This window comes from Lagenorhynchus albirostris, chromosome 8 (genome assembly GCF_949774975.1).
Source record: "Lagenorhynchus albirostris chromosome 8, mLagAlb1.1, whole genome shotgun sequence".
NCBI lineage: Eukaryota > Metazoa > Chordata > Mammalia > Artiodactyla > Delphinidae > Lagenorhynchus > Lagenorhynchus albirostris.
This window is the reverse complement of record NC_083102.1, coordinates 36,999,802-37,023,361: the sequence shown is the minus strand read 5'-3', so window position 1 is coordinate 37,023,361 and position 23,560 is coordinate 36,999,802. Positions and strand designations below refer to the sequence as shown.

Below are 23,560 nucleotides of genomic sequence, written 5' to 3'. Positions count from 1 at the left end.
CCAAAAAAGAAGAATCAAATATGATTCTTTGAAGGCGCTAAAGTTGTTTTACTATCTTGATGGAGGGGTAGAACTCAGAGAATCAAGAGCAGTTGGAGTTCAGTATGTTAAACAAAGAAAAGGAGGCTGCTCTATACTGTGGTTGTACCTCAGCAGCCGAAATCATCTCAGGGTGACTGCTAGGGTTCGGTGGAAACACAACTAAGGTAAAAGAATATTTCTCCAACTTTAAAGAAGAGAAAAATCTCTTGAGTCCCTACAAAGGCATCTCATTAAGAAACCATGACTTAAAGTTACTCTTAAAAGTAAGAGAATATTTTTCAGTTATGGATTAAGTAAGTTTTATTCCTGTAACTTATAAAGGTTTGTTTTGTTTCAGAAAAATCTCAAAATGAAAACTCAACTTTTCAACAGCTTTTGTAAAAGTAGTGAACTTCTGAGAACTTTCATCTAAAGGAATATACGTTAACCTGTTACAGTATCCTTTTCAAATATCAATGGCTGATAAGTAGGGTCTGGTTAGTGGGCAACTTGACACTGAGGCTTCTGGCAAGTTTCCTAACGTGCAGTGATTATACTGTTGACAAGAGAAGCCAAAATGACATTAAAAGGGCCTGTATCCTTAACCAGATGGAAGATGAGTCCACCTCTGCAAAGAAGAAAGTAACAAGAATAGTCCCCAAACAGTCAGAAAAACATGGCTCTATTATTGGGGGGGGGTACATTTCTAGTGTTTTGCCATTATATATAACGCCTTCCAAATGTCAAATGACACCAAATTACAACAATACTCTTAGGGATCTAGTTTTGTCTCTTAATCTCCCATTTTATATCCCAACTCTCAGTGATTATAAGTCTCAAGTCTCCAGGAGATGGTAGTAAAGAGGGTGCTTCTCCATCTGACAAGTTATTAAACCAAGTTATTAGAATTAAACATGTACAAGAAGGATTAAGAAAGTGTAGAGAAAGATATTCAGAATTATCTCTCGGCACATGTTCAAGGCCACGCTATTTGGAAAGTGTATAGATCCTGTTCTTAAAACACGGGCAGCTACTCCTGGTCATAGAATGTGGCAGCAACCGCTCAGCACTGGTCATAGCAGATCAGTCCCAGGACGATTAGCGTCAAGTTAAATAAGACAAAACAACACGCAATTTAGCTGAGACCAATATAATGAGTCTCAAGTCCACAGATTAAAATGCAGCACAAGGGAGTTCTCTGGTGGTCCAGTGGTTAGGACTTGGCGCTCTCACTGCCGGGGCTCGGGTTCCATCCCTGGTCGGGGAACTAAAAAAAGAAGCAGCACAAGGCCTGGGGAAAACAACTGCAGCAGATTGGCTAGAGCGAAATTCCTTCTCCTTGACTGACGGTGTGACAGGGTGTCTCTATCATGTATGTGTTCTAGAAACTGGAATGGAGGCTGGTGCAAACCAACAGGCTCTCCATTCAGAGCGAGAACAGTCCGAGGAAAGACAACCTAACTTCTGCTCTGCTGGCGTTCGGAAGCTGAGGGACTTTTTAGAAGTCTCAGTTAAGCTACAAATATAAGCTGGAGCTACAGGTTGCTGATGGAGAAAATATTCACTTATGCGGTTGTGTAAAAATAAATAAATTGGACTCATTTTTCCTCTCTTCAGCAGAGATGAAAAAAAAAATTACCTGTGATTGAGATAATGCTCCAGACCCTTTGCTTTCTTGTGAAAGAAAAAAACGGACTGACATGAGGAGCTCCTGGATGCAGCGGCGAAATTCTTCCTCATTCTGTCCGCCGGTGGCGAGGGAAAACAGCCTTCGAGACTGAACGATATACTTAAAAATATATTCTTGGGCCTTAAAACAAAAGTTTTAAAACATTAGTTTCAAAGGAAACCAAAGGTATTTATTTGACAAAGACACAGCACAAAAACCATAGCACAACATTAGACTTTTAAAATATTGACTTAAATACTAAGGCCCCGTGAGATTTCTGAACAATATTTACTTGTAGGGAAAGAGCCATTTTTCTCTGATGCCTAATGAGAGAAAACGTATAGATAATTTTTAAATTCTATGTAATTCTTGAGAGGTATGAACATTAAATGTTTCTGATCCTCAGATGATTTTTTAAATTTAATCAACAAATCTGTTTTTCAAAAATTATTTTGCTTTGCTGGTTGGTACTCTTGCCACTTGCATTTTACCTTCAATTGGTCCAAAATGACAAATTTATAATGAGTAAAGTGCTTGTTTTTTAAAATGTACACCTGTTTACTTTTATCTACTGACATCAAATAGGGTATACTCAATTATAGAAATCAAAAGACTGCCAGAGCTGTTATGGACAATCCTTTTAAGAATCTATATTCTTTACAAACATGTTTGCAGGTAAGGTATCAACATCTCCATATATACTGAGCACACAGGGCCCAGAGATATGGGCAGTGTTAAACCATGATAGCCAGTAAAACCTCAGGTTTCCTCACTGTGATCCCTGCTAAGCCATCCTATTATCCTCTCTTAAGACAAATGGCCCTCAGATGGTCTCTGTCAGGGTGGTGGAAGCAAGAGCCAGCAACTTCTAAGCTTAACTGCCCATCTGCAGTCTTCTTTTCAACCCTTCCTCCTGCCAATCCTAGACTTCAAGTGTTCAGAGCCCAGAGGAGTAAGGATTCAATGCCAGGCAGGTTCCAGTGGGCAAGCTTGGCAAAGTCCCTTTCAAATTTCATCAGCTCTGGAGTAGCCATAAACTGATTAAGATCCTTGAATTGGAATGTCAGTAATACATCATCACCAGTTACTGTCTGTGTAGAGGAAACCAATTCGTTTAGGCATCACCACGCAACAGCACTGTTAGACGGTGATCTGTTTTTGACAGCGTGTCATTACCTTCAACACCTCCTGGATGTGCTCTTGTCTCTCCGCTTCTGTGATCCTGTCCACATACCACTTGAGCACTTTGATGAGATCTCTAAAATACAAGGAGACGTGCAGAAGGTAGAATTGCTCTCATTCTCAATTAAATGCCAACAAATCAAATGCTTATGTTTATCATGAGGAGGCTTCATTTCCCAACAGTTCTCACATTTTTCTGTCAAACTGCCATAACATAATAATTTTACAAAGTCTGCCTATCAACATCACTACCCCTTTTTTGAAGCTGAAGAGAGAAACAACACTTCCTCCCAGCAAGATTCCTTTCAATCTGGACATATTCCATCAGCCCTGCTGTTTCTGGCAGTGCTTCCAATGGGTGAACACAAATATCTGAGAAAAGGACTCCGGCCAAGGGAGTGCCTGAATATGACTGTCATGGTCAATCTCTGACAACTGCTAATTGGGATTTCCTCCCCAGCGACTACGTAAACAGTTGGATGAAATATTCGGCTGGAGGCAAAAGAGGGTGTGGGGAGGGATGAAGGTAATACCTCTCCATTTTAAAGCACACCCGCATGGAGTTATCAAGTCAATTCTCTGACCTGTGGGAAGAATGAGGCTTACTGTCAAAGTATGCCTTAGTAATTTCCAGAAAACCCAAGTCTCATTGTTTTAAGAAACAAAAATTGAATTAACCTCCACCCCCCCAAATTCTCAAGATTGCAGTTGTGTGACCGTTAACACTGGTCAGTTCTTGGTTTCTAGGAAACAGAGCAGTTTTTAAAAATGCTCCTCTTTTCTGTCGGGAGAGAATCTATGGATATGCCAGTAGGCAGATGCTGCTGGGAGTGCTATTTTGAAGATGATCTGTCGGTGAGTTTCTGGCCACCCATAGCTCAAGACGATTCCACGGGCCTTATTTGTCTTATTAGGACTTATTAGCTGCCTTCCTGGCCAACCTGAAATTTAGAAATTACACCCTCTTTCTCTACCTTCCAAGGATAGTCTCAGTTGGAGGCGGTGACCACCTCACACCAGAGCCCAAATTGTTAGGCCAAGGGGCAAAGTCGGGCCAACATTTCAAAACTATCCCTGTTGTTACATTTCACCCTCTGAAAAACTCATGTTGGCAGAGGGTCAAGTCTTGCAAAAATGACTCCATTCATTTAAACGTCAGAGGCGTAAATCTTACCAGGCCATGGTGGGGAATACCCAAAGGAATGGGATCAAACGCTTAATTGATTACCTACTATCTTTTATACAATACATAGATGGGGAAAACCCTGATTCCATGTTCTTTAAACACACCTCTGGGAACAGATGATTGTGCATGTACATACCCATAGGTGCTTAAAGTATAAGGTAAAAACTTTGGCAGAATAGCAATGACAAGAGTGTAATGGGGAGATAGAACTTTGGGGTACATTTCAGGGCTGTATTTAAGCAAGGCCCCAAACCGGGAAGATGTCATGATAGGACAGAAAGAGGGACATTGCCACCTTCTGGCAACTATCACCTGGGCTACGTGAAGGCAGGAACCAGCTAAAGCATGTCATTATTCATTCACTTGTAGCCTGCTTGCCTTATCTGAGCTGACAGGAACGCACCAGCAGTTAAAATGGCAGCTGGTAACGAAGGGCAGAGTCCAATGACTGAACTGCTTGCAGCCAGGGACCAGGTCTTCATATGATCAGCACAAAGCATAGTGCCTGGTATGCAGTAGGCACTCAGTAAATATTAACAGATGAATGAACAAATGACTTTAAAATGGTATGATGGCAAAGATCCTTTTCCCATCATATTTCTTTCTTAAAGACATCTAGAATCATCAAGGAGTCTGGTGATTAAATGGGGCTCTTGACAGCCAAAGTGAAATAACCAGATATTTTAGACTAAAGAATATCAAATGAAACAGAGACAAGAAGAAAATACCTTACATTTTAGGTTTCAGGAATAGAATTCAGGAAGTTCTTTTTTTTCCCCTTTTACTCAAAAGAAGTTCCAGCCATTAAAAGAAGGTGTGTGAGAAAGGAGGAAACTGTCTCAAGAGACACTTCAGTGGTTGTGCTTCACTTCTTCCTACACTCCCTTTTAAATTTTCCTATATAGTTGGTTCTGCTTTAAAAAGCTCAAAAGAAACTGCTTCTACACCAATTACAAGATAAAGGGCCTTACCTGTATGCAAGTGCCCCAGCAAAATGACTCTCAATATAAGTGTCCATTACAGGTTTAAAATGATGAAATTTGCTATCTTGCAGCAAATTTATTATGTGAACCTAAAAAAAAAAAAATGGAGCTTTATAAAACTGAACACAAAGCAAGATTTTTTTTTTGGTAGAGGGGAGGGGGAAGGTTTCTTTTCAAGTAAGCTTATGCTATTATGTGCACATTTATAAACAGCTTTAGGAAAGTCAAAATTAAGAGACAAAATTAAGATACAATTAAAGTGAATTTAAACTCACCAAAGAATCAAACACTTTAGACCCATATTTTTGGGAATTTTCATCTAAAATTCCAAACAAGGTATCCAGTGTATCTTGCAGAAACTGTTGGATAAAGAAGTAAAAGCATAAATAAAATATCCTCTGTCCTTCCCCTCTAAATATTCTTTAACCCATGAATTTCCAAGAGAGGGATAACAAAATACCATATACCTTTACTATCTCTGAGCCGTCAATTTCTTTTAATTTAGAGAGACAGCCTGTGATCTTGTCTGGGTGGGTTCTCCATTTCAAAAGATCAAGCATATCACCTTTCCAAACAGAAAAGGAAAATTAGTTGCCTTGATAGAGAACACGAAAGTGTTCTACTGTAAACGCTGAATTCTTACACACATTGCCTCTTGGTCACCCAAGTTGCAGGCTCCCAGGCCCTCCCACTAGCCCTCTGAATGGCATTTATTACAGTGTATTCTAATTATTTCTCCCTTCCCAACGCCCTTGACTTACAAACTCCTACTTATCCTTCAGTTCTCAAGCTAGCTATCTGTCTTTGCCCCCACTAGACTGTAAATTCCAGCAGAACAAGAGAGTGTGCGAGTTTGGCCCTAACATAGTGGCAGCATCTGGAACAGGGCAGGCACATAGCAGGCACTTGGTAAATACTGGCTGAATGATTTTCTGCCTCCTCCCATTAAAGTGGGAGATTCTTGAGGGCTGGGAACCCACTTTATTCATATTTGTGCCCCCAGCATATAGCACTCTGCCTAGCAACAAATTCCACTCGGCAATGAAGGTCTTCTTGACAATGTGGCCCAAACCTGGCATGACTAGAAGGTCCCTGCACAGTGATGACAAAGCCAGTCAATTGTCAGACCATCTAGTGAGCCTTTGGACCTGAGAGGGCCAGTTCCTGGACTCCATGATCATCTTCCATCCTAGACTCTGGCCCAGCTCTTCAATTTCCTCCTTTCCCTGAACTGATAACACGTGGGTCCTGAGTCTAGCAGGGCCCTCAGGAAACCTCTTCACCTTGTGAGGGAATAAATCCTTCCCTCATCCTTCCTGGGCAGAAGGTCCTGAACATGGTGTCCAGCTTCACTGGTCTCCAAAGGGATCAGGGAGACGGTGGTGTCTGGAGGCCAATGAAAGCAGTGAGAACTGACAAGGCACGTGCGAGCAGGATGTGCCCCGGGCAGGGGAACCTGGCAGGGCTGGTCTCCTGGTACTCAGTGGGGTTGAGAGACTAGAACGGCCAAGAGAGAAGCCAGGAGGGGTTTTCTACTTCAAAGCACTTGTTTCAAGAAAAACCCAAATGGGACTTGCTGAGAGACAGAAAGATCGATGTGGAAACAAGAAACCAACCAAACAAACACAATCCAAGAGATCAAGGAAGAGTAGTTATGATGAGAAAGAAAATATGATGTAGTGAATAAAGATGCGAAAAAAGCATAAGAATCTCAAGAGGAAATAGAAGCAACTTCTACCAAAGTCAGATTCAAAAGAAAAACTTTACAAACAACTTAAAAGAAAGAAATTTGGTACTAAATGAAAATATTTGCCTATAACAAATAGGGGTAAGAGGAGGAGGCGGATTCAGAACGAGAAAAATGAGGGAATTTTTTTTCAATACTGACAGTGAAAAAGAGATTTATGACTATTTTCATAACAGAAAATCCTGAAAATGTTAAATATTCATGTCTAACTCGGACACCCTGGAGGTATGATTGAAACCTTTTAAAAAATGATTGGTCAGAGCTTCCCTGGTGGCGCAGTGGTTGAGAGTCCACCTGCCGATGCAGGGCACGCGGGTTCGTTCCCCGGTCCAGGAAGATCCCAGATGCCGCGGAGTGGCTAGGTCTGTGAGCCATGGCTGCTAAGCCTGCGCGTCCAGAGCCTGTGCTCCGCAAAGGGAGAGGCCACAGCAGTGAGAGGCCCGCGTACCGCAAAAACAAAAACAAAACAAAGATCTGTTGTGTGATGAAACATTTTTTTTTCCTTAGCAAAATGTCATTGTTACAGAATTAAAATAAAAAATTTAAATACTTAAAAAAAACCTCATGTATGCCAAGAACTCAGAATCAAGTCAAAATTGTCATCTCTTAGGCCTCTATTTTAGCCATTTGAAGATATATTAGTTGCAAATTTGGAGCTAGGACCTACTTCTGAAAAACGTGAATTTTATAAATTCCATTCAATTATCATTTACATGTATACTGACTGTATGCCTAATCTACCAAGAGCTATAAAATAGGTAGATGGCATGATCCCTACTTTTGTTTTTTTTAAATCACAATCTCAGGAAGAGACTGAATAAACCACCCACCACTGGGGGTAGGAAAGGGACGTAGGGCAGTCAGTACCTGCACAAATGTTAGGCTTAATTTAAGCACTGTTTTTATTTTCTCATAACTTTTTAAACAGTTGTGTTTAACAGTCCAAGGAAGCTGACAAACAAGTAAAGTAATTCCTTTTCTGATCCCCACTTTTAAGAAGCTTAAAATATCTACTTGATTTGGCAATCACAGACGTCTAGCTGAGTGCTCTGGCCTCGGTATGCTATCTAAGAATGACATTGAACACAGAGAGTGTGCAGACACACTTTAGAAACCCTGAAATGCAAATCTGCTCTAGGAAACTGTTCCTAGAGACCACATCACTTACTAAATGCCCAATTGTAATGGTAATGGGATCTGTAAACTTTCCAAGTCAAGTAAAATGAATACAAAGCAATTTAATTCCAATTTGGAACTGGATTACTTCTACACAGAGACATGTGTCTAGCATGTAAATTTCAGAAAGCTCAACTAACTTCCTTCCTCCTTCCCATGTCTGAAACACACTATTCATTTCCTGCTTCATTCTGAGCTGTCTTACACTGACAAGGTTAATCAATGTCAAAATGATAATTAAGCACTTATTAGTCTTCAACAATGAGTCAAGCATTGCCTTCCATATAGTGAGATGTTTAATATAATGGTTTCATGAATAGTTTATTTACCTGAAAATGTTCTCTGCTTTTACAAAGTAGCAGCTTCTAATTATCAGGATTTTGTTCCCTCTGTCTTATGTTCACAATTCTAATATCCTAAACCCTAGAACTAGAAAAAGTGAAGGATGCAGGGCTGAATATTTTGACAGCAGATAATCTATTGTTAGATTTGTGTCATTGGCAGAATAATGATCCCCAAAGGTGTCCGTATTCTAATCCCTGGAACCTGTGAATATGTTTATCTTGGCATGGCAAAAGAGATTTTACAGGTGTGATTAAGTTAAAGATCTTTTTTTTTTTTCCCGGTACGTGGGCCTCTCACTGTTGCGGCCTCTCCCGTTGCGGAGCACAGGCTCCGGCCGTGCAGGCTCAGTGGCCATGGCTCATGGGCCTAGTCGCTCCACAGCATGTGGGATCTTCCCGGACCGGGGCACAAACCTGTGTCCCCTGCATTGGCAGGCGGACTCTCAACCACTGCGCCACCAGGGAAGCCCAAAGATCTTTTAAATAGGGGTATTATCCTGGATGATTTGGTGGGCCCACTCTAATCACAGGGGTTCCTAAAAGATGGAAGACGGTTAGAGTCAGAGAGATTTGAAGATGCTATGCTGCTGGCTTTGAAGATGGAGAAAGGGGCCAGGAGCCAAGGAATACAGGTGGTTCCTAGAAACTAGAAAAGGTAAGTAAAAGGATTCTCTCCAAGAGATTTGAGAGGGAATGTGGCCCTGCCGACACCTTGATTTAGGCCCCATGAAACTGACTGCAGACTTTTGACCTCCAAAATCGTAAGATAATAAATTATTGTTGCTTTAAGCCAATAAGTTTACAGTAGTCACTACAGCAGCAACAGATAACTAACACAAGCTGAAATAGTCTAATGGAGACAATCAATTAAATGTGAACTTAGACTCTATAACAGACACACAACTAATCCACATGAGATGAATAAAAATTCCACTGAAGGGAGTCACTAACATGTTGATTTTATTATCTTCATAACCTCCATGGGGTTACACTGTTCCCACAAAAAATGCCTGAGGTAAATGCTTTATAGTCATTATAGAGATCTGTCAATGAAGGTTTTATTTAAGTAAAATCATTAACCACTGAATACTGATAAAGTCTGGTATAATGACATGACTTGGCAATAGCTACTTTCAATCAGATTTACTAAAAATGAATTATGTAGTTGATTTTTAAAAATATTTCCCAAAAATACTTTTGGAAGGGGAGAAACAAAACCCAAGATAAATGTGAAAGAATCATTTGCAATTTGCCAACTTCTACATAAATACAGTAGCAATGCATGACAAATTGAGGGGTATCTTAAAAGTGGTCATTATAACAATGCCACAATTTGCTTCTTTTCTCATTCCATGTTCTAAGAAAAGAAATATATTTCTTACTATGTGACACAGAAGAAAGAATTAATAACACAAAAGTTTAAGCACAGGAGCATTTTTTGACACAATACAGGGCCCTGACTTAGGATGGTTTGACTTAAGATTTTTTGGCTTTACATGGGTGTGAAAGTGATATGAAATCATTTAGAAACCATACTTCAAATTTTGAGTTTTGCTCTTTTCCTGGGTTAGCCACATGCTAACACAGGTACAATACCCTCTTGCGATGCTGGGCATTGAGCCCCAGCTCCCAGACAGCCGCGTGATCTCGAAGGTAAACAACCAACACCAGTTACAACCATTCTGTACCTGTACAACCATGCTGTTTTTCACTTTCAGTACAGTATCCAATAAATTACATGAGATATCCAACACTATGATAAAATAGGCTTTGTGTTAGATAATTTTGCCCAGTTGTAAGCTAACGGAAGTGTTCTGGGCATGTTTAATGTAGGCTAGGCTAAGCTATGATGTTTTGTAGGTTAGGTGTAATAAATGCATATTCTACTTACCTTATTCAAGTTACCATGGGTTTATCGGGATGTAACCCAATCCTAAGTCAAGGAAGAGCTGTGCCTTATTATGAAGTGATTCTCTTCAACATAATGAATCTGATTTTATTAATATGGCATTCAGGATGCTTTCCAGAAGGCTTACATGGCAACCATGAAGAACTCAAAAATGTTTAATTTGCTTCCTTCATTATAGACAATGTTTTCAGGACAGTTTGCCAAGGAGAAGAGCTTGCTTTATTAATCATAACTTGCTAAACAATCACTGACATAAAAAGTAATGCTAGAATAGAAAAGCAATATCCATCTAATTAAACAAAAAACAGCCTTCACTCTAAAGTTTGCAATTAGCACCGTCTATGGAGCTATAAAGCAAGAGAAATTAAGGTGGTGGTAATCCTGGTCTTCTTTTTTTTTTTTAAAGTAGCTGGGTTTGACGGTTTATTTTGAAGAGTTGTGTACTTGGGTTCCAATACTGGGATAATTCTATAGTCCTTAAACTACATGCATTTAAGAGATCATTGGGTCACAACTGTTTTCACATTATTGGAAATCACAAACAGAAAGATCAACATTTTTTCTAGTGCAAAGTTATTATACATAACATTGATGTTTATTGAATATCCTATCAAAATTCACATGACTACTTAAATACAAGGGCTTTCAAATAAAACAGTATTATAATTACCGTTTTGTGTGAGTTTTGTGGAACAGAGAAAAGATGTTATCCAAAAAGACTCCTTTGTGGCCTTCATGGCTTGATTATTATTCCCAAGGAGAATGCCCTTGGAAAAAGGAAGTTTGAGGTAGCGGGTAGTATCCTGAAGATTTGTGTTTTCTTCACACTGCAAAAAATATTTTTAAAAATGGGATAGGGGAGAGAAGAGACCTCATGAGAATTATTAAGCATGATATCCATCTCTAGTGTTTATGAACTGGGAAATATTCCAAATATTATTACAAATAGAATTTGGCTTTTAAGTAAAATGCAACAAAAATGTCTAAGAGGAATTACGCACGGATTTTGGACTCAGACCCATTTGGGTTTGAATCCTATCTCTGTTACTTCCCACACAAGTAACTGTATCAAGTTGTTTAACCTCTTGTGATTTCCATTTTCTCTCTCTATAACCTCACTGTGCCGTCATGAGAATTAGATTACATAAGGCCTTTATCATAGAGCCTGAAACATTGGAAGTGCTCAAGAAATCATACTGCAGTGACCATCGCATTTAAAAAAAGTGCTTACATTCTTCCCACATCTCCTCTGAGGCGGATATTAAACAACTCCTTACTTTGAAAACTGGCAATTAAAGGACTCTGTATTTCAGGATAATCTAATAGCTCCACTATGTTGAGAAGTCTCTACAGAAAATGCCAGCCAACAAATGTAAAAGGAATTATAGGTTTTAAAAAATACAGTTTCGTATTCCTAGTGTAATTCTTATTTTAGTCAATGATTGTCGCTAAGTGCTAAAACCAGCAGGAAAACTGTTGATGAGGAAATGAACATTTATATGATGCCACACAGGTTACCTCCTACTGGCCAGACGACAGACAGATGTCTGTCATGACAGATGTCTGTCACGACAGATGCCCGTGGGGGGACTGGGTTGTCAGCCCTCAAACACAGGGCAACGCAAAGAAACACATCATCATCTGCAATGTGTTCTTACAAAGCTGTGGAACCTGAATCTGTTACACCTACAGGTTCAACTTCTACTTCACAGGAAATACGAGGGACAGAGCAACATGCTGAATGTTAGGGGGAAGCAACCAGACCAAGCCAGAGGCAGCACTTTCTGTAGGATGCTTGGCTTTGTACCTTCAAGTTTTGTGAAAAAAAGGATTGTTCTAGACTTAAGAGATAGATAGCCAGATACAATGTAATGGTCCTGGATTTGGACAAACTTGCTGAAAAGGATTTTTTTTTTTTGAAATGTATACATTGACTAAGTTCTAGAGGAGATTAAAGAAAAATTAATGATTGGAAAAGTCATTAACTGAAAAAAGGAAATTAAAAAAAATATATAATGAAGCAATCTAGATAGCCTTCAGTATATGAACAGATAAACTGTGGTACAACCAGAAAATGGAATACCATTCAGTGCTAAAAGGAAATGAGCTACGAAGCCATGAAAAGACATGGAGGAACCTTGATGCATATCACTAAGTGAAAGAAGCCAATCTGAAAAGGCTACATACTGTATGATTCCAACTATGTGACATTCTAGAAAGGGCAAAACTATGGAGACAGTAAAAAAGATCAGTGGTTGCCAGGGGTTTTGGGAGTAGGAGAAAGGATGAACAGGCAGAGCACAGATTTTTCTAAGGCAGTATGATATTATCATGATGGATACATGTCACTATACATTTGTCCAAACCCACAGAATATACAAAACCAAAAGTGAACCCTACGGTAAACTATGGACTTTGGGTGATGATGATGTGTCAGTGTAGGTTCACCCTTGGTAAAAAATGTACCATTCTGGTGAGTGATGTTGCTAATGGGGGAGGCTCCGTATGTGTGGAGGCAATGGGTGGAAGGGAAATCTCTGTACTTTACTCTCAACTTTACTGTACACTAAAAATGCTCTTTAAAAAAGTCTATTAAAAATATGTATCATTTGGGTAAACGAAGTCCATACAGAAAAACATTCAGAAAGATATACACTATGGGGTGAACAGTTGACATTGTTTGGGTAATGACAGTCTGGTGTTTTTATTTTGTTTATCTATATACTGCTTTTATAATGAAGGTGATTTTATATTAAGATTCTGAGAAAAAATATTGTAACAGATACAGAGATGGTATAGCTTAGCTTATTTTGAGTATAAACATAGGAACCTTATTTCTTTAAATATTTTCAAGGCTAGTGTCTTGGGAACAGGTAGGAAATTAAGCACAGAATCCCTCTGGTTTTCTAGACTACTCTGTGTGAGTTACAAAAAAATTTTAATAATAAATCTTTAAGAAAGACCTCTCTAACAAGTTGAGAGAAACAGAATCAGAATATTACAAGATGTTCTTCCCAGCACACCTGTCCAGTAACAGGAGGACCAACAAACACATTAAACAGCCTCCATAACTCTCTTCTCATGTTATGACTCGAAATGCTTTCTTTTATTACTGCAAGATATTTCATTTAGACAGAAGAATGCATATATAGTTTAAAGAATAATTATAAAGTGAACACTTCAGATGCTTTCCTGAGAAAAATTGCTTAGGCAAAGTAATGTTCTGGAACTTGGGGTCACCGTCCCCTCTCCTCAATCCTGTTCTTGGTATCAGGGCTTGGAGCACAGCAAGCTATAACGTGAGTCACAGCAACCCATACTGGACCTATTTCCTGCCTGGATCTGGTCTATGGGGTCAGAAACATGCCCTGGTCTGCCATCCCCAGCCTGACTTATGCTCCATTTGTCGAACCATACCTCCTATTGGGACTGAAGTCTCATGCAAACCCAGTCTAGACACTGTCTAGCTATTTCCAGACCTCCTCCCCAGAAGCTGGAGTATGCCCTGGCCTGGTATGCTCCATTTGTTCACAGAAATCCTGCCCCTATAGATAGATCTCTTAACTCCCTTCCCTCCAGCTAACTAGCTGCCTGCTCTTGAGCACTTCTGGAAGTCTCTTAGAATTCCTGCTTGCTGAGCTCATGTAGTTCAACTGGCAGTCAGGGACCAGTCACCGCTGTGTCGTGTCCATAGCGGGCACCGTGAATAGAAGCCTTGGCTGCCTTCACCGGGGCCAGTCACTGTGGCCAGGTCAGTGTCACCTTTTCTAGTTCACTGCACTTCTCTCCCAGCCTGGGGGACCAAGACCTCAGCATCGGAGTCTCTCTGATTCCGAGATGTGACACCTTGAGAGCTTCTTACAGCTAAACTCTATCACCCTTACTCAATGCAAAACACAGTAACTAATACAAACATTACTCTGGACACAAAAGTTATCTGAAGACCTTGCACCAACAATACTGGTGTGCATATGTGTGTGTTGTGTGTGTTGCTGTTGGTGTGGGGAGCAAGTGGGGGGTGGGTGGGTAGGAATTCTACCCTTAAATTCAGTAAAGAAAAGTACATAATTACCCTTTGGTCTCTGTGAACCCTTTACTATAATATTTACCAGGAGTTCAGAGCTGGTTTTTTTGTCCAGTAGGAGTCAAGGCCATACGCTAGGTATGGGGTTAGAGTTTTAATCTATTTCCAAAGAACTTAAGTGGCCTGCAGAGAAAATCTCATGGCCTATCTTTTGTTGTCCTCTGAGGTTTTCAGCATGCACCCATAACACATCACACAACACTGGAGCTTTTAAAGGCAATCCAAGCAACCACCATTTAGGCTAAGCACTCTGTGTGTATTTTCTTATTCTGATAATAATCCTATGAGGCTGGGCATTGTAACCTGGGGAGCTTATGTGATTTCCTCAATATCACAGTATCAGTAACTATCAGAGCCAGGATCTGAACCAAAGTTTGTGCTTACAACTACTATACGACACAGTAGTTATGACAACAATGACTCTTCCAATGACTCTTGTTTAACCAGGTTTTGAGTTTTGCTATAACAAATTTAAAATGTATCAATTTATAGATAACATACTGAATGGTGGGTATGTCTAAGAAAGACCCCCCCCAAAAGTTCATTTTTCAAAAAAAATGTATGTTTGTGGAAGACACCCTGGGAGAGAGCTTAGAGTGGTCTGTGGATCTGAAATAGTTTCATACATGAAATGGCTATGAGTCCTACAGTGAAATGGCTAGTTGACGTTCTGAAACCACTCAGGGAGCAAAAGAGATCACGTGATCCGGATGCAGTGGGGAAGAGGGGCAGGTAAGAGCAGAGAAGGCATGACATGGGAGACTGGAAACACAACAGGTGAGATAGAGATCGTTCGTTCGGTCACTTGATGAGAGAGAATTTATGGAAGAGAAATGAGGTTGAAGATCAGTGAAGAATAGAAATGTGTTCCAGAAGATGGGCCTGTAAGGCAGGGGCAGTGGTCAGCAAGGGTTTAAGCCAAAAAGGTTGTCCAGACTCTTAAGAGGAAATACACAGCTCACCAGCAGAAGCCAGGGAATGAGCAAGAGTCAGCAGTGAATCCCTCGATTCTTCTGCCGGGTGGGAGAAGGGTCTGCACTGTGAGAACCACAGCATGGACGGGAGAAAACAAACAGGAATGAGCAATCTCCTTCCAGCTGGAGGGCTAAGAGTTCATGAAATCAAGGAAATGGAGCTGGTAAAGGACAGCATGGCGCTGCCTGTGTTTTAATTGGAAAAACAGTACAAAGGAGTTGTGGCTGGGTGTCTGAAGGCCTGCGAATCTGAGCAATGTAGGCTCGACAGCAAGAAACTGCAGTTTTGCACAAAATTACACTGCATGCAGTTGATAGATGGTTTTGTCACCGCAGTGGAATCCAGTCACACCCCTAAACTACATGGAGGGTTAAATGTGGATCACTTGCATTCCGGGGAACACTTGGAACACAACTGATTTGGTGTTGGCATAGGGACGATTTTTTTCATCAAATCCAGTGCGGGCATGGAACAAGGCAATATGGATACGAGAATAAGAAGGACTGTCCTCCCTGTCCTCTTGCGACAGACACAGACACAGCTAAAGTCTTCCTGGCGTTATGGTAGATGTATGATGACAGAGAGATGAGGGAATGATTCACTGAGCCATTCTTTCTAGGAGAGACAAGGCGACATGACCACAGCCTGTTGAGGCTGCTACTGGATTGTGGGAACAAAACAATGTCATTGTCGTAGGAAAGGACAATTCTCTGTGTTTGCTTTGAAAGGCTGGGATCTGTGCAAGTCATTTTAAAATGGCATGAAGTTAATTTATTACAAATTAGAGAAGAGGGAGAATAAAGCCAGCCCTTTGCTTTACTCGACATGAATCAGATCTGACAGGAGGGATGTGTTCCCTCAGATTCTTACAGAAGAGTTACAATGCAGGCTATGTGGCAGCAGGAGTAGCCTCTGTCTTCTGTGAGATTATATAGCATGGCCACAGTCTATTTCTTTGTCCAGAATTAAAATCAGTTGGTACAGCATTAAATGTTGCATCACACCCCAGGCTACTTTTTGACCACTGTCCTAGGCACAAGAAAGAGATGCAATGGTCAGTCATAGACACTCTTCCAGAAATGTGGTATCTGCAATAATGCAAGCTATGTGATTGAGAGAAATAAATTAAAAATTTCTTCAGAAATACACTGGTACAGAGATTCATAGTATATTAATCAAATTAAGGGGCCTGTAATTTGCAGGAAGTAGAGAATTAAATTAAAAATGATAGCAATTTAGACAATCCAGTTGAAACGATATATTGCCAGTTAATCGAACCAGTTGTGGTAGCAAAATACCTTCTTCTGGGGATACTTTCAATATGATTCGTCATCCTTAATGTCACTACTAAACATTTATTAAAGTCCTACTGTTTGACAGTCCTTTAATTCGGTATAAGGAATGTAACAAGGAAATAAACACAGTCCCTGTCTGTGAGGGCATTCCATGCCTGACCTCTGCATTCATCTGTTAATACTGATTACAAAGCTGTGATAAAGATCCCTGGATTCCAGCTCTGCCAGGGAAGGGAGGGGAAACCTTACGGGAAAGGGGCTATCTGACCTCAGTCGCAAAGAGTAAGGCTCGCCAGGCAGGTAAGGGAGAGAAAGGCAGCTTATGTGGAAGAAACGATACATAGAAAGACATTGGAGGAAAACCGTACATATATAAGACTATGGAGATATGGCAACTCAATGCAATGTGGGATCCTGGATTAGATCCTAGACTAGAAAAATAACATTACTGGAAAAACTTGTGAAATCTAAATAAGTTTTGTGTTAACAGTATTATACCAAGGTTAATTTAGTTTCAATAAATGTGCTATGGTTATGTAAGATGTTAACATAAGGAGAAGTTGGGTGAAGGGTATATGGGAATTTTCTGTACTATTTTTGCAACTCTTCTGTGAGTCTAAAATAACTTAAAAAACAACTGTTTTACAAAGTACAGGTGTAGTCAGACAGCTATATGTAGTTTAGTGTGGCTAAAGGCCGTGATTCTTTTCAGTAGCAAAAAAGCCTTGGGACTACTGTAAACATCTTAAATAAAAACTCAAGGTGATTCTGACACCTGGTTTAAATTCCCTAGATTAAAGTACTACCAAGGAGGGCTTCCCTGGTGGTGCAGTGGTAGAGAGTCCGCCTGCCAATGCAGGGGACACAGGTTTGTGCCCCGGTCCGGGAAGATCCCACATGCCGCGGAGCCATGGCCAGTGAGCCCGCGCATCCGGAGCCTGTGCTCCACAACGGGAGAGGCCACAACAGTGAGAGGCCCGTGTACCGCAAAAAAAAAAAAAAAAAAGTACCACCAAGGAGGGGAGGTGGCACTGACTGGTCGTGAAACCAAGCATTTAGATATGGGGATGAGTGTGAGAAGTCAAGAAAAACTGCAGGGTTCTGTTCACCGCAGGAGACGATGGAGATGGCATAAAGAACGTAGTTTTGGACAAGCTGAGTTTGAGGCATCTCTGGTGAACCGAGCTGAAGATGTTCAGTAGGCTGGTAAAAGTTCTGGGCTACAAGCCCATAGCTGGCTGTCAACAGCAGAGATGCGGCAGGTTAATCCACAGAAGTGCATGAGATGGTGTCCAAGGATTAAATCCACGATAGCACCAACATTTAAGATGCAGATAAGATATAAACTAATATATATATAGGATGGATACACAACAAGGTCCTACTGTATAACACAGGGAACTATATTCAATATCCTGTGATAAACCATAATAGAAAAGAACATGAAAAAGACTGCGTGTATAGCTGGGTCACTATGCTGTACAGCAGAAATTAATACAACATTGTGAATCAATTATACTTCAGTAAAATTTAAAAAAAAAAGATGCAGATAAGAGAGAAGAGTACTCAAAGGAGAAGAAGGATGAAACTAAGGTGAACACTGGAATATGGGATTTTCAAGAAGGGTAATCAATAGTGTTTCATGCTACAGGGAAGTCAAATAAGGAAAGATTTAGAAAGGGTCCAGTAGTGTTGGCCCCCGCGTTAATGTTAGTGACCTCAAGGGAGAAACTTCATTTGAGCTGCGGGGACAGAAACAGCCTGAGGAACAAATGGAAGAGAGTGGCGGGAAGTAGAGACAGTGAGTAAAGACTGGCCTTTCCTGCAGGTGGCTGAGATGGGAAGGGAAAAGGCAGTGTGGTAGCTATTACAATTTTGTTTGTCTTTAAAGAAAGAGGCTTGAGCATGTTAAAAAATCTGAGACTACTGCCAGAAGAGAGGAAACATAGCTGCAGGAGCAAAAGCAGACATTGAGAGGAGCAAGGTCCCAGGGGACTCGGGAGGGAGGAAGATCCTGAGGGAAGCAGGTGGAAGAATCAGCCTTGGAGGGGAGGAGTCTTGCCCCATCCCCTGAGACAGGAAGCAGGAAGGAAGGGAAGGATGCAGATTAGTTTGCAGATGGCAGAGGAGAGAACACAGGAAGTTAAGGAAGTTCCTGTCTGATGGCTTCTGTTTTCTCTGTTAAGGACACGGGAAGCGGTGAGGTAGGCAGAATGGCACAATCTTGTCGATAGCTCTTGTGGGGACTGAGAGGGGGAGCTGATTAGTCGGCCTGCAGTGTGGATGGTCCTGCTTCTATACCCATCAGGCTGATGCTAACCTATAGGAACTGTATAATTCCCTCCACTAATTAATGTGTAACCACCTAAGGAGGAGTAGAGGAGGGGGCAATGTTGGCAGACTGATCTAGGGCTGGTTTTTACTTCCCATGCAGGTACAGCAGAACTAAAGATTAAGGGATAGCCTGAATAATAAAAAGAAGAAAGTGAAGTCAGGGGGGGTTTATTGGAGCAGAATAAGACTGAAAAATAGGTAGAGTATTAATAGAAAATGGGAAGGCTGAAAGGTTGTGGTCAGGATATCAAGAATTTACGACTTTTGATTAGAAGTGGCTCTGGATGACCTCATTCATCCGTGCGTGCATCCGTCCGTGCACCCACGCATGCATGCATCCAGTATTTATTTAGCACACATGGGAGGTCCTGCTGGCTGGGGATGAAGGATGGCCAAGAGAGACCACAGTGAAGCAGAACACAAATGAAGGTCGCTGGAGTGGAAGTGACCAAGAAATAAGAGGAGAGGGCACTGGACAGGTCAACCAAAAGGAGGAGACAACTTTGAACCAGGGGCTAGGCTGACTGTAGGAAAGGAAACAGCCACCCACCACCCCATCCTCCCCTCTTCTTTGCTGGCCAGGAATATCTATACAGGTAGAAGGCAGTAACTAGGACAGGTAGAAAGTTGCAGCACTGTATGGAATGAGCCTTAGGGACGGCAGGGAAGCTCTTTACAAGAGGGTGGAAAACCAGTATCTTTAAAGGCACTGGGGCATTTAGAGACGTCCAGACACTAGACACAAGGCTTCAGAAGATGAGCCCTCTCTACTCCAGAGGCCACACAGGAAGCTCTCTCGGCAGGAGAGCCAAGGGTTCAGTTGAGACAGAATGAAAGGGCTTCCTGCACGTCACATTAATAGCCTTCAGTGTTAAGACCAAGTCCACTTATGAAATTATCTTAGACTTTTTTTTTTTTTTGGCTTTGCTGGGCGGCATGTGGGATCTCAGTTCCCCGGCCAGGGATCAAACCTATGCCCCCTGCAGTGGAAGTGTAGAGTCCTAACCACCGGACCACCAGGGAATTCCCCCATCTTAGCCTTTTTTAGCCTTTTTTTTTTTTTCCTGTTCAGCTTCTGTGTTCAGTTTGGCATGCTTTCATGCTAAACTTACCAGGTTATCTACTTTTTAATTTAATTTTGCAGGTGTTTACTATTTAATTTCTCTCACAGTGTGTAATAAAACAAGGGTTATATGACCGATTCTCCTATGCCCAAGTCCACGGTGGACAGATGTGTTTCAGGCTTGTCTAAGATCTACTGATCATGGTTACAGAGGCGTCTCTTTCAGAATAGTTGGAGCAGCATGCAGAGTTCTCTGGACAGCAAGATGGGTGACAAACCTATCAGTCTATCTGAATTTTTCAGATTCCTCTCATGTTTTTCATTTTACTTATAAATATAAACATACTCTAGGAAAGGGTAAGTGGAGAGCAACTCAATCTGAGAAATCTACCTCAAAGACGGTAACAAGTGCAGAGGGGCTGTGCTGACTTCCATGGACTAGGTGAGGAACTGGGATGTAGCATAAGAAAATGAAAAGTTGCAGGGAAAAAATATGAGCCACAAAGTGTTTATGAACAAACTTTTAGGGAGCAAAAGTGAAATAAACAAACACATAGAAGACTCTTGCAATCTAGGCCATACATTAACTTAATCCCTTTCCAACCAGGAAACATGATCATCCTCTATTTAGCTGACTTCTTATCTGGCCCTTCTCTTGCTCAGAAGCAATAGATCCCACTCTAAGGGATCAGATTCTCTACGGAGCAAAACCCCAGGCTGGCTGAGTTGGGTCACTTGAGCCATAGTGGTGTTAATCAACAGTAATGAATTTGCAAAACTCCAATTTCTTTAAAGGTAGATTGTATTATTATTATTACTTGTTTATGCATACATCCTAGACCTGACAGTATTTTATTTTTAATTAATTAATGAATTTATTTATTTTTGGCCACATTGGGTCTTCGTTGCTGCGCAAGGGCTTTCTCTCCTTGCGCCAAGTGGGGGCTACTCTTGGTTGTGGTGCACGGGCTTCTCATTGCAGTGGCTTCTCTTGCTGCGGAGCACAGGCTCTAGAGCGCAGGCTCAGTAGTTGTGGCGCATGGGCTTAGTTGCTCCGTGGCATCTGGGATCTTCCTGGACCAGGGCTCGAACCCGTGTCCCCTGCATTGGTAGGCAGATGCTTAACCACTGCGCCACCAGGGAAGCCCCTGACGGTATTTTAGAACGTACTTTTAAGAACTAAAAATCCTTCACTGGAATAAGTCAGAATGGAGACTTGAGTGCACAGCTATTAACTTTCTATCCTCCTTCTTTGGATTCTCACACTATTCTCCTTAAGAGACTTGACTTCCAGAAAATGAATTATCTTAAGCTCATTATTTCAATGAGCTTAACTTGCTTTTCTTAACTTTAACTTTTCTTAACGTGCTTTCCAGCAGGTAGCTGGCGGGGGGGGGGGGGTAGCCAAAAATATCCCTACAAAGTTAAGGAAGACAACAATCCTACCGGAATGCAGCAAAATAACAGAACTTAGTAAGATTAGATACTGTTACTAGCAGGTTAGCAATTCCAAAGACAGGTTTTGGGTTTAGCCATCAAACACTTGGATATATTACTGATGTTCTGAGAGCTGAAACGGGACTCTGGAAGCACAAAATCTTTAATGCTGACTAATCAAGTTCTTTCACTTACCTTCCTAAAGCTGTAACATTCAGATTTTTGTAGATTTCAGAGTTTATCTCCATTGAACACTCCTCCAAACTTATTATCAATCATGTAAAGGTGAAAACGACCTTGAAACGGAGCTTTGTCCTTAGAATTCTTTAGCTCTTGCCATAAAGGATGAGTCCAGGTCCTTGCCACACTACTGACTGTTAACTCTGTGAGAACCATTTCCTTAAAACACACTCAGAAGAGGAGTCCAGCCATTGTCACAGAGGGAGACTATCTCTTTCACAAATTTTAGGCCCAAATTAAGCTATTAAACAGTCTTCAACACAGCAGCTTTTTTTCTTGGCTCACCACAGGATTGAGTCTTTCAAACTAATACCTTACACAAGGAGCAAGTAGATTTTAAATCTAAATAGCCTACTATGAGCCACAGTTATTCTCTGTGTCATATTTACAAGGAGTTAAGCACACTTTATTTAAAAGCATTTTTTTCCGTCTTTCATCAACCTTAGATTTCATAGACAGTATCTGTCAATGAATGACATGGAATATGGTTTATAAAGATCTGAGACAATTAATGTTTCTTCAAAACCTTACCATTAACAACACTGTCAAGATTTTATGACAGAAGAATGGCCTTTAGTTAGATCAATCTCCATAATTAAATGGTATAAAACAAAGCTAAGTACAACTTTCTGTCTCTTCTCAGTTTTACTTTTTCAAAATGAAGATTTTAATGTCTTTAAATGATATGTGCCCACTAATAAAACCTTTAAGAAATGTAAAAATACTTTTGTGTCCAGGAGTCCCACTGGGTCCTGCTTGGTTTCAGTAAGGGCTCGGAGCCAGGCATTTTACATGCACTTATTCTCCCAGCAAAACTGAGTGCTAACCCTGACTCTGTTCTGAAGACAGGGAACAGGTTCAGAGAGGTCACTGGGGCTGAAGCCAGGCAGGATTTGGGGGGCACTCAGGATCCTTCTGATGGAGCTCTGCATGTGAAGCCTGGATGCAGGAATTTTCAGAAGAGGATGGTGCTGGGCATGACGGCTCTTTGGCTCGACAGACAGACCCCTGAGTCACAAAGGACACTTTGACGTCACCCATGGATTTCCCCATATGCTGCACTGACACATGGCACGGTGTCCTGCTTTTCAGAGAGGAGATTGCAGAGGATTCCTCTCTTGCTGCCATTGCTGAGATTTTAGAGGCCACTGCTTTCAAGTAGACTGAAGCTGGGGGTGCCTTCAAGATGGTGAAGGAGTAAGACATGGAGATCACCTTCCTCCCCACAAATACATCAAAACTACATCTACGTGTGGAACAACTCCTACAGAACACCTCTTGAATGCTGGCAGAAGACCTCAGACCTCCCGAAAGATGCCCTCAGGAGACCTACACTCAGAGGCGGCACCAAATCCAAAGCTGAACCCCAGGAGCTGTGTGAACAAAGAAGAGAAACGGAAATCTCTCCCAGCAGCCTCAGGAGCAGTAGATTAAATCTCCACGGCCAACTTGATGTACCCTGCATCTGTGGAATACCTGAATAGACAACGAATATCCCAAATTGAGGAGGTGGACTTTGGGAGCAACTGTAGACTTGGAGTTTGCTTTCTGCATCTAATTTGCTCCTGGTTTTATGTTTATCTTAGTTTAGTATTTAGAGCTTATTATCACTGGTAGATTTGTTTACTGATTTGGCTGCTCTTGTCCTTTTTTAATTTTATATATATATATATATATATATATATATATATATATAATTTTTTTTCCTTTTTCTCTTTTTGTGAGTGTGTATGTGTATGCTTCTTTCTGTGATTTGTCTCTATAGCACTGCTTTTGCCATTTCTCCTAGGGTTCTGACTGTCCGTTTTTTGTTTTTGTTTTATTATAGTTTTTAGCACTTGTTATCATTGGAGGATTTGTTTTTTGGTTTCGCTGCTCTCTTCATTCTTTCTCCTTTTTTATTACCTTTTTTATT

The 23,560-nt window shown here is 41.0% G+C and overlaps 1 protein-coding gene across 1 annotated transcript in view; it reads right to left on the bottom strand.

Moving 5' to 3' along the window:
- The window catches only part of DOCK4 (dedicator of cytokinesis 4), a 486,038-nt gene that overhangs the window by 132,146 nt on the left and 330,332 nt on the right, over positions 1–23,560 (bottom strand). The window contains exons 17-22 of the mRNA XM_060156832.1: positions 10,888–11,044; positions 5,509–5,606; positions 5,317–5,400; positions 5,030–5,130; positions 2,867–2,948; positions 1,661–1,831 (exon numbers count right to left, since the gene is read on the bottom strand). Of these exons, the coding sequence (XP_060012815.1) occupies positions 1,661–1,831; positions 2,867–2,948; positions 5,030–5,130; positions 5,317–5,400; positions 5,509–5,606; positions 10,888–11,044 (693 nt within the window). The remainder of the gene's footprint in view (positions 1–1,660; positions 1,832–2,866; positions 2,949–5,029; positions 5,131–5,316; positions 5,401–5,508; positions 5,607–10,887; positions 11,045–23,560) is intronic.